This window comes from Abramis brama (assembly GCF_963993115.1).
Source record: "Abramis brama genome assembly, chromosome: 22".
NCBI lineage: Eukaryota > Metazoa > Chordata > Actinopteri > Cypriniformes > Leuciscidae > Abramis > Abramis brama.
Window position 1 is genome coordinate 26,113,041 of NC_139984.1, and position 15,491 is coordinate 26,128,531.

The window sequence follows — 15,491 nt, forward strand, 5'->3', positions numbered from 1 at the left end:
TCTCATGATTAAATCCTCACAGAGTGATTTGCTGATTAATGAGGCATTTAGGTAAAAGTCGCATTATCAGTTATCCCCAATTTGCATAAATTAACTATAATATAGTATAGTACTTGATTTTTTTTTAAAGAATATAGTGTTTAAAGTGATAGATGACCCGACAATGAACACTCAGTCATCATTTTCTTTATTCTGTGTAACAAACAAAGATATTTAAAAAAAAATGTCAGTGTTTTATAGTCCATACAATGAAAGTTGAATGTTGTTTCGAACCCCATTGACTTTGACTGGATGGACATAAACAGTTGAAACATTCTTTGAAATATCTTCTTTTGTGTTCCATAGAATAAAGTCAGTCATGAAGGTGTGTAAACGATGAAAGAATGATAATTTTCAGGTGAGCTATCACTTTTAGTGGGTTCTTAACGTCTTGATATGTGGGTTTCTAAATTGTTCTAGGTGGTTCTAGGTGATTTTCCAACTATTTTATGTCTGGGCCATTAAAAACATAAAATGCACACCTCTCCTCAACAAGCCATGCACGTGATTTGAGGTGTCACAAATAATGCCTTTTTGTAGCTCAAACATAGAGCATGGCATTAGCAAAGGCCAAGGTTATGGGTTCAATTTCCAGGGAACGCTTGAGAGCTTGAATGCAGCTGAACTCACCTTGGATAAAAGTGTCTGCCAAATGCATAAATGTCAAATGTAAGTGTTGGATGAACTGCACACTGAAGTACAATATGCAAGTTAGAGAAATAGTAATGGAGATGTTTGCTTTATCAAACACTACTAATGTGATTATACAGTTTAATACGATGCTATGTTGAAATAACACGCACTACACGGTATCCTATGTGTTTAAATTGGCTTTTACATTGCAACATATTGCTTCCATGCGGAAAGATTGTTTTACAATTGACACTGGCAATGAAAGACCTCTCGACATGCTTCAACTTCCTCTGCCTCTTCTGAAACAACATTCACAGTGATACCAGATAATTCATTCAAGTACACCATAAAAAGTGAACATGTGCAGTAAATAGCAGGGATTGTTCACTAGATTCATGCAGTGGAAGTCAATGGGCACCAATGTTGTTCGGACCCCATGCAATGTTCTTCAAAATATCTTCTTTTGTGTTCCACAGAAGAAAGAAAGTCATACATGTTTGGAGCAACATAAAGGATGAGTAAATGATGACAGAATTTTAATTTTAGTGTGAACTCTTACTTTAAAATGCAATTTTTCCTCATCTAACACTGACTTAGTTAGTGCCTCCTAATGTTGTCATTTAAAACAATATTTTTGCAATGAATAAAACCAGTTAATTTAGATGTTACCACACAAAGTACAGTTCTATTAAAATGTCTCTTTTAAATGAGTGTTAGTGCAATTATTAACCACATAATTTCCAACATACTTTGCAAACCGATTGGAATTCCAGCCTATAACTAATGCCTTTTGTTGCACTTCAGCTTACAATTCCAGTGTGCAGAAAGTATATTTCTTCTGATATAATTGTTAAAAACCATGAGAAAGGATCGGGTGTCACTTCTTGAAGACAAATGGCAGCATGCAATTAGCTCACTGTCACATAAATCTTCACTCGATCTCTTTATCTGTGTGTCGGGGTATTTGTGCGAAGGCGTGTCGTCTTGCGATCGCCTTGCCCGCAAACCCATATTCCTTTGAAAGATGAGAACATATCATGTTATCCCTTATAATTTCCCTAAAATGATCAAAAGCAGCTCTCCGGCCATTTATTTTCCATGCATACACCTTTATTCCTTACAGATATTTGCATCGCATGACCGTGCGGCGGTAGCCTTAAGACATCATAAGGCTGTCTGCTCATTTCAGAAACAGTTTTTAACCATAGTCCCCTCCTGCAAGCCCTGAGATTAGCGTGGATGTATATGAATCATATCTCTTCAAAGCACTTGAAACTGTCTGGTATAAATCAATGAATCATAAAGCTGATCAATAGCAGTCCACTGCCAAAGTCACTTTGGCCTACTGTCTATCTGTACTCTCATCTCCCTAAACGCTTTCCCCTCGTCCATCTATCCCCTTTATCTGTGCATCAGTCGCACGAGGAGATCAGCGCTGGCGTGCGTGAACCCCCTGTAACAGCCGTGACCCGTGAAAATTTCTAAGGGTAAATAGCAAGGCCGCTGCCGTCTGTCAAAAGCTCAAGGATTCATAAGACGTGCACCTCCACCTCACCTCTCGCCTCACCTTGTCTGTTCAGGTGGAAAATTACAGTGGGACGAAATGGAGGTACACAAAGGCCTTCCCATGCTCGCATGTAATTGCATAACATCTAAAGAGACGCATTAAGGCCTTTTTAACATGCACGCCTGCATGCGAATCGCAGTGTGAACTCGTTGGGTCTCTGCTGGAGGCATATTGCATACTTGCGCTCTCCGCGTTATGTTTCTCTCTGAGCAAACAGGACTCATAAACATCTCAGTGGCGGAAACAATGACACAAGCTGTTTATGGAAGGTCAGGGAGGTGCGAATGTTCAAACCTTTATTAGTTTAATCAATTTTTCTATACAGTCCATAAACAAATCACAACTGGGAGAAGAAATCACGCCCATGCAAAAATAAAAACTAGAATCAGCAGTCAGGGCAAACATTTAACATCGTTTAATCCTCATGAAAATGGCAAAAAAAAAAAAAAAAACCTTCTTCTGCCAAGTTTATTATTCAATATTGAAGCAAAATTGCTGAAGCTCATAAAGACACTTGATCTACTGCAAAAGAACATGGTGATAAGTTAAAAAATTCCCATTAAGCACAACTTCACGCAGGGAAAAAGTAGCCGCCTAAGATATATCATGTTCTGAGAGTCCAGTTACGTATTAATCTGTTATGGCAAAAAACATATAGCAGCTTTAGCAGGTAGTCTTGTGGTTAAGGATGTTGGCAATATAAAGAGCACAGAAACATTAAATAACACAGCTAATAAACCCAAACTCGACATCTACACTCAAGTAAAGGGTTCAAAAGGTTTCATGTCATAGAAGAACTATTTTAGGTTCCCCAAATAACCTTTTTTCTTAGTATAAAGAACATTTAATAATCTGAAAAACACTTCCATGGACGTTTAATGTTTCTCACTGGAACCATTGATTCCAATAAAGAACCTTTATTTTTAAGAGTGTATGCGCTAGTTGCATCCAGATTGAGTTTAAGTTCTCATAACCTGCATCGAGGCCTCCGGAAGGTTCCAGTGACCTAGACCATATCATCTGTGGACCCTTGACTCAAAGAGGGCCACCACTGCCCAAGTCAAGCCCATGGACTTCTACAGGGAGGCCCAAAGAAGCCATGGTGGGACCCAACAAGCTACAGATTGATGGGGTGGCGCGGGGCCACTGTATGTTAATGTATCTGTCGAGGCGAAATGTGCTTCAGCGCGAGAGTGATTTTAACGCTCTCGGCAGGACGCCGAGGCATTCGTCCTGTCATTAGGAATGTGGATGACTCTCGAGCAAGATAAATCTTGACAATGAGGCGCTGGTCAACTGAGCCGGTCCCGGCACTTTGGGTTTCCCTCGTAAAACAGACTTTAAGGGGTTTGACGAAGGAATCTTCAAACATAACAGCAAGGGCAAGAGGAAATGAAAGCTGTTGTGTGGTACTGCCATTGCTTTTTTTGCTGTTGTTTTTAAATATGTGAAATGTAATTGTTTTAATTAGCATCATGGACATGATGATTAAGCATTTTTCATAATAAGTGTTGTATATTGTCACAATCAATGATTTAGTTACTAGTAAAAATAATAGCAAATTAGCATTTCATTGCAATATACATAATGTAACAAGGTATTAGACAATCATGTGTGTCATTAAATATACAAATATACCATTCAAACATAGTCAGCTCACCAAGGCTGCATTTATTTGATCAAAAAAACATAAAACAGAAATATTGTGAATTATTATCACAATTTAAATAGTCTAAATAGTAATTTAATCATGTGATGCAAAGCTGAATGTTCAGCATCATTACTCCAGTCTTCAGTCACATGATCCTTCAGAAATCATCATGAAATGCTGATTTTGAATAATTTCTTCTTATTATTAATAGTATTGGAAACGGTTTTCTGGTTCATATTTTTGTGGAAACTGGAATACATTTCTTACAGGATTCTTTGATGAATAGAAAGTTCAAAAGAACAGCATTTATTTTAAATAAAAAAATATTTTGTTGCATTATGTCACTTTGGATCAATTTAATGCATTCTTGCTGAATAAATAAAAGTATAAAATGAAAGAAAGAAAATTCTTACTGACTCCAGACTTTTGAATGTTAGTGTACACACACACACACACACACACACACACACACACACACACACACACACACACACACACACACACACACACACACACACACACACATCACAGTTTGTTTTTGTTTCTTGAATATATATAGTTGCAAACTGTGGTGTAACCTGGTTAAAACTTAGTGCCAATAGGTTGCCCCTCATGGCAGCTTTTATTAATTAAAGCTGAGTTAATCAAATGCTGATCCTGATGTTGATACAGCAGAAAACACTGTGATTTCTTTCTCTTCATTAAACCCAACAGCAGTCAGAATAATGTGAGGGTGTCATTTATCATTTCCTGTTTGCTCTGTGTGAGGGATGCAAAAGTGCTGAAAGGAAACTAATTGTGCCATTGCACATAAAAGTGCAATTTTCACATGAATATTCATGAATTATTTGGACAGAAAAGTAGGTCAAAGAATGTGTTCTGAATTCCCCGGTTTGCCATCAGCAGTCGGTGACAGTGATTCTTTTGAGAAAACATGGCCAAAAAAACAAAACAAAAAAACCCCAGCTGGTTAATTAATCTTCATCAGCTCCAAGGCCGTATTTTGTTCTCTCACACTTGTTTCTGTATCCTCTATTTAAAAAAAAATCTTGCATATATATATATAAAAATGTTGTAATTTATATGACCCAACCTAAAAATAAAAAATATCACAAGCCATAAGATCACAAGCATTCAATCAACATTGGATAAAAGTATCAAATGTATTTAACACATGGACTGATAGTTTTTGCACTCCTTCAGCGTACAAATCTTCACTATAACCTAGAAACAATCAATTCTGTAGCAATTCTATGACACACTTCCTCTGTCACGAAGGCCATGATTGACTTAATAATTTTATCAATTAAGACATCAAATTTATCAAGTGACAGTAAAACATCTATAATAATGTATAACAAAATATTTCTATTTCAAACAAATGCTGTTCTTTTGACCTTTCTATTAATCAAATAATCCTGAAAAGAAAAGATGGTTTTCACAAAAAGACTAAAGACTGGAGTAATGATGCTGAAAATTCAGCTTTGCATTACAGGAATGAATTATATTTATATAAAATAACCAATATTCAATATTGAAGGGAAACCAAAGGTAATTCTGGTGGCTGAAAAAGCCGTATTGATCATCCACTATCTGAGAACTGGAAGGAAGCCCCTTAATGTCTGGTGGCTTAAATTTATTACACACTCAGATCCTGAAACATCTCAAAAGGCACAATGATAATAGTTCAAGATCACAATGATAATAGTTCAAGATCTATTGTAGATTGACAGTTTAAACCTACAAATTTACGGTAAACAGCCCATACATTTAACCACAAGGGCAAGGCTACACCACTCCAAAAGGAAGAGCAACACTTTAATATATCCATCATTTTGGGCCCACTGTATTAATCCCTCATGATTGTAGCTGTATCCGGGAAGACTGAAATTTTAATGAAGATGGCAACCTCGCTGACCTCTGCTTGGTTAATATCATTGTTAATTAACATGTAAAGGTACGCTGTCAGCAGAATGACCGATGGCTGCAGCGGCGTATAGAAGGTTGATTAATCTACGAATTAAACTTTAAATGGTGCTCTACATGCGATTTGACGTGAAATAGGCCCTACGATAAGGGTTTTGAGGAGGGTTGCATGTGAAATAAAGTAGGCCTAATGAGGACTTCAAATAATAATGTGTCGCTGGTATACAAATGGTTGCACATGCTACAAAGCCAACCTTCAACAGTGTTTTGAGGGTCTCTCTTAACCGTTCGAATTGTATGAACGTAGCACTGCCATGTCTAAATTCTCTTCTCATCCGCCTTGGCTTTGAGAGCGAGTGTGTTAAGTGCTCTCAGCCCACGGGTGTTATAAATCAGGATCAGCAGTCAGGCTAGAGAGGAGAGGACTATGGCCTCTCTGAAGCAACACAAAGCCAGACTCTTTGTCTAACTCTGTCTCCCTTGCTGGCAATGCGGCTTGAGCTGCCTTGAACGTTTCACTCCATTACATTTCTACTGGAAATATCAGTTCGTCTTGCCAGCATTAAGCTCTTTTTTCCAATACAAGTAATTCCCTCATATTCCCAAACTGCAATGAAAGTTGCTTCTATAGTGGGTTAGTAAATACATACGCAGTAAATACTGTCTGCAGTCAAAATACAGCTAAACGAGTATAACTACACTACACTAGTCCCAATTGTTTTGACATTAGTAATACTTACATGCCAAGGAACACAGCGCCCTCTACTGGATCATACCGAAACAGCTGTGTAATTTATATAGCATGTAAACCAAATATGTACATCTAGGCACATATATGCTAGTAATGTAGGTAGTGAATGATGACAGCGGAAATAAAGCCCCAAAAAACTCTGCTAAATCATTTTAAGGACTTTTAAAGGATTTATATGACTTGGCACACAGTGAAAGTTGGTGGATTACACCACCTGCTGGTAAGCATGCACACTAGCTTTCAATAGTTGGTGGCTTGTAAGATTTTGTTTTTTAAAATAAATCCTTTTACTCAGCAAGGATGCATCAAATTGTTTTGCAGGAAAGACATTTATAAATGTCACTGAATAATTCTATTTTAAATAAATGCCATATTGGAACTTTCTAAACATCAAAAAATCCTGAAAAAAAGCTTAGCTCCCACAAAAATATTAAGCAGCAAAACTGTTTTCATCACTGCTAATAGATTCCTGAAGGATCACGTGACACTGAAGACTGGACTAATGGCTGCTGAAAATTCAGCTTTGCCCTCACTAACTTACAGTTGTAGTAATATTTCACAATATTACTGTTTTTATTGTTTTTCATCAAATAAATGCAGCCTAGGTGAGACTAAAATACTTTTTACCGACCCCACAGTTTTGAACGGTAGTGTATTTCTTACAAAGAACAGTTTATATTTAATACATCTAGTAGATGCTTTTATCCAAAGTAACTCGCAGTGTATTCAACGTATACACTTGATCACTTTACTCCCTGTGATCACCTTTTTTAATCAAAATTCATAGTCTTTGTGCTAACAAAGAGCACCATGCTCTACCACTTCATCAAAAAAAAAAATAACAAGTACAAATAAGCTTGTGTGGAGAAAAACAGAAGCTGGATTTTTTTTTTTTTAGAAAAGAAATTTATTGTCAATTTGAGGTCCTCACTAAAAGGTGTCTAACATGATAAGAATAAACTTCGCGTTAGAGATTGGTAAAAAATACCAAACAAATGGATCAAAATAATGTTCTTACAAAAACAAGTGTATCTCATTCTTTTAAACAATCACAGTACAAGAACCTTTTACGGTACGCACTTAACGAAAGGACCATGCAAAATGTACATGTAAAAAAATACAGTGAAACTGCTGTCTAATACTACTACGGTTTCTAATTAAATTATTTAAAACGCTGAAAAAATATATTAACTCAAGCTCAACTGCGTCAGAAGTCCGTGTTCAAGGGCTGAGGTTGACGTAATATGAAACATAACGAGACCTCTGCGATAAACTAGCGGTTTTTATATAAACATCTGTCTCTCTATGAACTGTACAACCTGTTAAAAGGTTTGCTTTGTTATTCTTGGCTCGGCTTTGTCGATCCAGTGACTTTTAGAAGAGAAACTGAGATGCTAGCAGACTTATCGCATGAGTCACATCATATTGTGACGAAATTTGCCATTCATTCTCTAATACCCAAAGAAAAGTCAGTGTTCATGTTGACCTAAAGGCCAACTTCAAAAGCTTGACACCATAATGTAGCTCACAAAAAATGAGCTCTCCTGTGGATGTAGGATGGATGATGTTCCAGATGTTTCTGCTAAAACCGTAACAAGCCTGTGTAAAACGGTCAATGGTCACGAGCCGTTATCACAGTATGTAATGAGAATAGGAAATGATTAATTGATGTGCACACTGAGAAAGCGTATCCTACCAGAATGCGTCTACTGTCACTACGGCTAACTTCTCTGATCGAAAAGGCCAAGTGCTAACGGCTCAAGATGTTCACAGGTTAATATTGTAGCACTGAGAATCCCAACAATCTACAGCGCTCCGAAGGGAACTACAAAAAGGAAGTGATTCTAAACTACCGGACGTCATTATTGCCTGGACTGAATGCACAACTAACCCGCCTGCTGATCACAGTACCATCTAAAATACAAAATATGCTATTTCCCAGAGTCCACTGAGGTTGAGCCGCATGGATCAGAGCTGGACATATTGGAGTCTTTAAACAGTTTACAGGTTCAATCCCCCGTTCAGGTGGTGTTTGCTGGGAAGAGGTTTGTACGAGCGATCGGAAGGCGGTCACACCGCCAGCCTGCTGTTGTTTGTCTGCAGTGGGCTCCAGGACGCCGTGTGCTGGGAGGGGTCCTGAGAATATGGCCGTCCCTCACAGCACGGCTGGTTCTCCTCTTTAGGGATGCCCACGGCACACAAACGCCGATGCCGTAGTAACCGGTCAGTTCTGGAAAAGTTCTGTGTGATAGAAGGGGTTCAGAGTTAGTCCCATTTTTGACAAGAGAAGACAGGCGGTTTTATGAACTGGTTCTTTTGGATGTGCTTTTAATGAAGTGATTCACTGATTCTCAGAGTCAAAAGCTCCCGCATGCCATTTAGGGTGTTCTTTTGTTGTAAATACGGTAATTATTTGGTTTCTTACTTCTGTAATCACTGTGCATTCAATTATATGAATTACAGAGTGCATTTAATATAAATGCACATCACCGTTCAAAAGTTTGGGGTCAGTTATATTTTTTTATGTTCATGTTTTTGATATTAATGCTTACCAAAGCTCTCTTTTTTAGCAAAAATACAGTAATATTGTGAAATATTATTTCAATGTAAAATATCAGTTTTCTGTGCAAATATATTTTAAAATGTAATTTATTCCTGTTATGTAAAGCTGAATTACTCCAGTCTTCAGTGTCACATGATGCTTCTGTGCTGATTTGCTGCTCAAGAAACATTTATGTTAAAAAGTTGCTGCTTATTATTTTTGTGGGAATCGTGACACATTTTTTCCAAGTTGTGAAGTTGAAAAGAACAGCATTTATTTGAAATAGAAATCTTTAGTAACATTATAGATGTCTTTACTGTCAGTTTTGGTTAATTTAATGCATCCTTGTTGAATGAAAGTGTTACTGACCCCAAAGTTTTGAATGGTAGTGTGTGTGTCCAGTTTTAAAGAGTTTTTTTTTGTGCAATTCTGAGTTTAAATCTCATAATTCTGAAAAGAAAAATCAGAATTGCGAGTTTATATCCCACAATTCTGACTTTTTTCCCCTCAGAATTGTGATATAAACTCGCAATTGTAAGTTATAAAGTCCGAATTGCGAGAAAAAGGTCAGAATTGTGAGATAAAAATGTCATAGGTATAAAAGTTATCAATGCAAAATGTTATAGGTTTAAATATTATTTCATGATGTAATACATTATGTCCCCTATGAACTACATATTTGAATATTATGTATATCTATTGATTACATCAAATTCATGCTTTAATAGTAGACTAATCATCGCAAGTTTCATCAGTCCAGCCTATCCGTTTAATGGCTTGCAACCATAAACGTCTACGTGATCTTCAACTTAATCCTTAATCTTAAACACTTTGAGAAACCGTACAAATAATTAAGTAAAAAGAACGGTTTCAGTTCACTGATAATCGGGCTGAATCTGACATAAATCAGTCATAGTCGCTAATAAAAGTTCATGCATTAAGATGAATTTGTTAATAATCTGCTGTCACCGTGACAGCAGCAATAAGATAAAAGGTAAAATCAACATGAAATGTCAACATGAAATCAAAAACTTTCTATTCATTCATATTTCTGGTCTTATTGTGCACAATTTATCCAGTGCACGTCATTCCAAATAAAAATGTATTAATTTATTCTTCTAAATGTAATTTCTTGCTTTTACTCTTTAAACAACTTTTCTTTTTTTAGCTACCAAGTAATCTTATTTTTCAGCTCCTCCCCTTCAACCGCCTCTATCCATTCTGACAACATGACCACTTTTCATGATCAAATCGATTCCTGATGTTTCACTGAGAATTCTGAATGTAAAATGGGTTGTGAATGTCATTTGCTGCAGCCTACATAATGCTAAGCTCCCATTATGAAGCCATTCGCTGTCCTATCATAAAAACATAAGCAAATAGCATGCTCTCTGTGAATACAACTGCCTGTGTTTGTCACGTCTCACCTGTTGGCAGCGGTCACACTGATAAGGCTTCTCACCGCTGTGAACACGCTTATGTCTCTCCAGGTGGTAGCGCTGAATAAACCTCATGTCACACATATCACATCCGAACGGTTTTTCCCCTAGAACACACACAGATGTACACACATTAACTCAATGCATCTCTTTATATGAAACGTAAGATGATGTGAGAGCGGAAAGGCTCGTGGCGTACCCGTATGGGTGAGAATGTGGCGTTTGAGATGGTAACTACTGCGGAAAGCACTGTAGCAGTGCTCACATATGAAGTTCTTCTGCACTTGAGAGCCGAGCGAGTTATCGTCATTAACCTCAGGAATCTCCACCTTCACGTCACACAGACGAAAAGAGCAGTCAGTCGGGATACGAATACAAGCGGAAGTGTGTAAATGTGATAAACAGGCACACTTGCAGGGCAATCCTGCAGACAGATTTGAACGCATGCCTGGGGCTTTTCTCTCAATTTGGTGGGAAGTCCAGACTTCCTGTTCTTCTTCTTTGGCTGCACGTTCTGTCTGGCTTGCATGTTTTTTTCATCCAAGAGCCTGGATGAGTGAAACTCTCCATCCTTGCGGATGAGCTGCCCCAAAAACAGAGAATATAAGGTCACCGGATTGAATGAAAAATAACATTCAAGCTATTCGATGTTAACATTCACATTAAATCAGTACACAGTTTCAGAAGTTCTTTTAACAAAATATATCCAGCATCTATAATTTAAATACAAACCACCATTCAAAAGTTTAGGGTCAGTAAGAATTTTTGGTAACACTTTACAATAAGATTCACTGGTTAGCATGGACTAATAATGAACTGCACTTATACAGCATCTATTAATCTTTGTTAATGTTAATTTCAACATTTATTAATACCTTATTAAAATCGTATTAATGTTAATGCACTGAACTAACATGAACAAACAATGAACAGCTATATTTTTATTAACTAACGTTAACAAAGATTAACAAATACAGTAACAAACATGTATTGCTCATGGTTAGTCCATGTTAGTTAATATTTTAACTAATGTTAACTAATGAACCTTATTAGTCAGTATCAGTATCATTACTCCAGTCTTCAGTGTCACATGATCCTTCAGAAATCATTCTAATATGCTGATTTGCTGATCAAGAAACATATATTATTAATATTATCAATATTGAAAACAATTGCGCTGCTTATTTTTTTATTGTGGAAACCATGATACGTCTTTTTTCAGGATTCTATGATGAATATAAAGCAAAAAAACAAAACAGCCTATACTTTACCTATACTAAAAATGCAAATTCTTCATAACAGTATAAGTGTCTTTACTGCCACTTTCGATCAATTTAATGCATCCTTGCTGAATTAAAGCATTTAAAAGTTTAAAATCTTACTGTTCCCAACCTTTTTAATAATGGTCTTTTTAATAATTTATGCATTTGGCAAATGCTTTTATCCAAAGCTTCTCATATTGCTTTTCCTGGGAAATGAGCCCATGACCTTAGCATCAGCTCCAGACTTTCAACATTTAAATGAATAGTTAACCAAACAAATTAAAAACTCATTCCAAGCCCATATGACTTTCTTTTGCAATGTGATCCATGTCTTTTTTTCTTACAAGTGGTGGGCAGCTGACTCCTGAGGGCAGCACCATGTGGCCGTGTTGGCTGTGTGTGTCCTGGTTGTGGTTCTGGCTGTGATTGTGGCTGTGATGGTTTTCTCTCTGTCCCTGGCCCAGATGAGAGCCCATCTTCTTATGACTGGACATGGAGCCAGCCTGCATGAGTGCCATGCTGGACAGCACCGCTTCACAGCCCAGCAACCCAGCCTGTGTGGCACACAAACACAAACATACACTTTTAAAAATTATGCTCAAAGTCACTAATCTGATGTGTTGGACATTTGGCTTGAAATCTGCCACAAATGTGACCCAGTTTAAGACATAATTAATACTTTTCAGTCAAGATCTGTCAAGTTAATTCAGAGGTCACAGTGCAATTATGTCAAGAACATGTCCAGGGAAAATTATACCACAAAATATAATAATAATTAATCATTTATTATGATTTTTTGTTATTATTATTATTATTATTATTATGTTGCAACATATAAATATCATAATGAAATAATCTTAATAATCCTAAAAATGCTTTTAATTGTATTTCTGCAAATATAATATAAAATAATAATTTTAGGACTATTAAGATTTTTGCAGTATGACATTTTCATAACTGAGCAAATTAAAAAATTATAAGTCCAGTGTTTTCTTTTTAAATCTAATTTACATTATTTAAAAAGGAAGACATTTTTTTTTTACTACATTTTTCAGTGTACTGCATTAAAAATATACTAGAACAGAGTAACATTTTTTTTTTTTTTTTTATACTACAATGATGTATAAATTCATTTTACTGGAGAAATGTGCTTAATTATCATGAAAATAATAATTAAAAACTTAAATGGTTCTAAAAAATGACACATTCTTGACAGTTTTTGTGAGATCTATCCCATTACTCTTAAACACTCTTGTGTAAAAGTCTGGTGTCACAGACAGAGTCAGACTGTGGAAGTGAATTACGAAACGTTAAAACACACAAAAGTCAATCAAAGGAAAATGAAGGATATATTTTTCAAACAAATGTGGACAAATGCAGAAAATGCAAATGAAGAAGAGAAAAAAACACTGACCCACTTCATGTGATCTCGCACTGAGCTGTTGGAAAGGTGTGACATCGCTGTGGTGAGAGTGTGTGTGTGTGTGTGTGTTGGGGTACAGAGAGCTTCGCTCTGGGCAGCGAGAATGTTTAGAGACCACACAAGCCCCAATCATCAGGGGCCCAAGCCTAGAAACAGAAGGGGGGGATATGAAGCCAGGGTAATATCCATCTCTGTCTATGATGTTGCCACACATCCAGCCCACCACTAACAGAAGTTGTCAACCGTGGACAAATCACGGCTTTTATTCGCTAGAATCAGACATTTTCCATGTCTGCATTGCCAAACCTTTGTTTATATAGGCTTATAGGGCTGTGTTTTTAAAGCCGTAAGAGTTTGGCTTCGGCTAGTCACATTTCCAGGCGTCAAGAGTCCCTAAATGACATCTGGAAACAAACCAGCTCAAAACTGAAACCGAGTGGAGTGGATTCTCATTGGTTCTGTCAAACTGAAATGCTAGGAATACATCCGAGCGTCTATGCCCTGTTGATTTTGGATTTGGTTGGTCGGATTCTGGGATTCACTGGAATTAAAAACAGATTTATTTCAACCACCATCTTCCCTTCCACTGCATATTCCCGTGCATTAGTCTGACTAACTCACCCTCAAAGATCCAGATGAACACAAATATAAACAAATGAACAAAATGAGGCATGGAAGCCATGGATGGATAGTGCACTGGACATGGACAGTAATTGCACTACACAAAATTAACATAGTATGATTGCAATAAATCAAAAGACATATAGATCAAGGTGAGTGGGTGAATATTGTATATTGTGATGTTCAATAGCATTATTTGGCTCGTGAGTGGATTTGGCAGCCAACAGGGTCCTGGAGGTTAAATTAATTTCAGGACAGTCTTATCACATGGCAAACAGAAAGCAATCTAATCTACAAACTTTACGAGAACAACTCATTTGCATCTATGTAATACACTCCATTATAACTCATTTAACTGCATTGCAGAAATTTTAATTTCAACATTTAGCCTACTAATACATTTTTAAAACTAAAGTGGTGTCTGTAAATTCTATTTAATGGCTAACATGAGCTAACAATAAAGCGTTGAATTTTTATAAAGTAACGGTAACAAAGATTAATCAATACTGTAACAAATGTATTGCACATTGTTAATGAAACTTAATGCATTGACTAATGGGACCTTATTGTCAAAAATGTTCCCTATTTCCCTTTAGAAAAACATTTGAATTAAAACATGAAAAGTACAATAATTTAGCATTAACGTTTTTTTTTGTAATGTATCGGTAACACTTTACAATAAGGTTCCATTAGTTAATGTATTAACTAATATTACCTAACAGTGAGCAATCGTTACAGTACTTATTAATCTTTGTTAACATTAATTAGTAAAAAACATGACTGTATATTGTTAGTTCAGGTTCATTAACTAATGTTAACAGATACAACTTTCGATTTTAATCACATTTAAGTAAATGCTGAGATTAACTTTAGCTCAGATTATTAAATGCTTTAGAAATATTGCTAGTTCATGTTAGCTAATGTAGTTCTCTAATGTTAGCAAATGAAACCTTATTCTAAAGTGTTACCAATTTATCAAATGTATTTAAAGTTTTCTTTATTAACTTGTCCATGTGTACAGTTATCTGGATGTTCCTACTGTTCATAACCAGTGTCTATTGTAATGGACACCAGAAATAACTATTACAATAATCTGAATCATATAAAATAATACATTTCACAACATGTCTGAATTTAGAGTATAGATAATGCATTGTTATATTTGTTCTCTCAATCTCTGTGTCTGTGGAACATAATTCAGGTGTTAACGAGTTAAAAGCAACAAAGGGCGTGAATTCAGATATCAATAATCTCAATATGAGAGTGAAATGCATTCTTCTTCAGTCTGTAACTGTAAACACATTACTGATGTGAACTCCTCCATTCATCCTACATCACAACAGGGCGTGAGTTCATCGTCTATTTAACTTCACATTTCAGAGCGATTAAGTATTTTCTTAAATGCTGTTATAGGTTTAATAAACGTAGTATCGCAGCCTGCACGTATTTGTTTTACCTTACTCTTCTTCTTCTACTGTAGCCCAATATTTTCTTGTCGAACAGTTTTTTTTTTCTTTTTTTTTTTCAGTTTACAAACACAGGAAACGTTACCGGAAGTGCTCTCTGGGGAGAGCATGTGTCACGTGATCTTCTTCTTCTTTCTTGCTTTTTACGGCGGATCGCTGTCACGTGATCAC

General features: G+C 36.3%; 1 protein-coding gene across 2 annotated transcripts; it reads right to left on the bottom strand.

The window, feature by feature from the left end:
- Positions 1 to 7,463: 7,463 nt before the first annotated feature.
- Positions 7,464 to 15,437, bottom strand: znf740b (zinc finger protein 740b). Of its 2 annotated transcripts, XM_084098749.1 has the most exons (7): positions 15,311 to 15,437; positions 13,225 to 13,379; positions 12,155 to 12,364; positions 10,997 to 11,131; positions 10,748 to 10,877; positions 10,537 to 10,655; positions 7,464 to 8,808 (listed from the first exon to the last, which is right to left on the bottom strand). In XM_084098749.1, exons 2-7 carry the CDS (start codon positions 13,267 to 13,269, stop codon positions 8,638 to 8,640), a joined length of 810 nt encoding a protein of 269 aa, XP_083954875.1. In that variant the 5' UTR covers positions 13,270 to 13,379; positions 15,311 to 15,437; the 3' UTR covers positions 7,464 to 8,637. The 2 variants fall into 2 exon arrangements, with proteins under 2 accessions (XP_083954875.1, XP_083954876.1); XM_084098750.1 differs by lacking the exon at positions 13,225 to 13,379 and having other exon boundaries at positions 15,311 to 15,418.
- Positions 15,438 to 15,491: the final 54 nt, after the last annotated feature.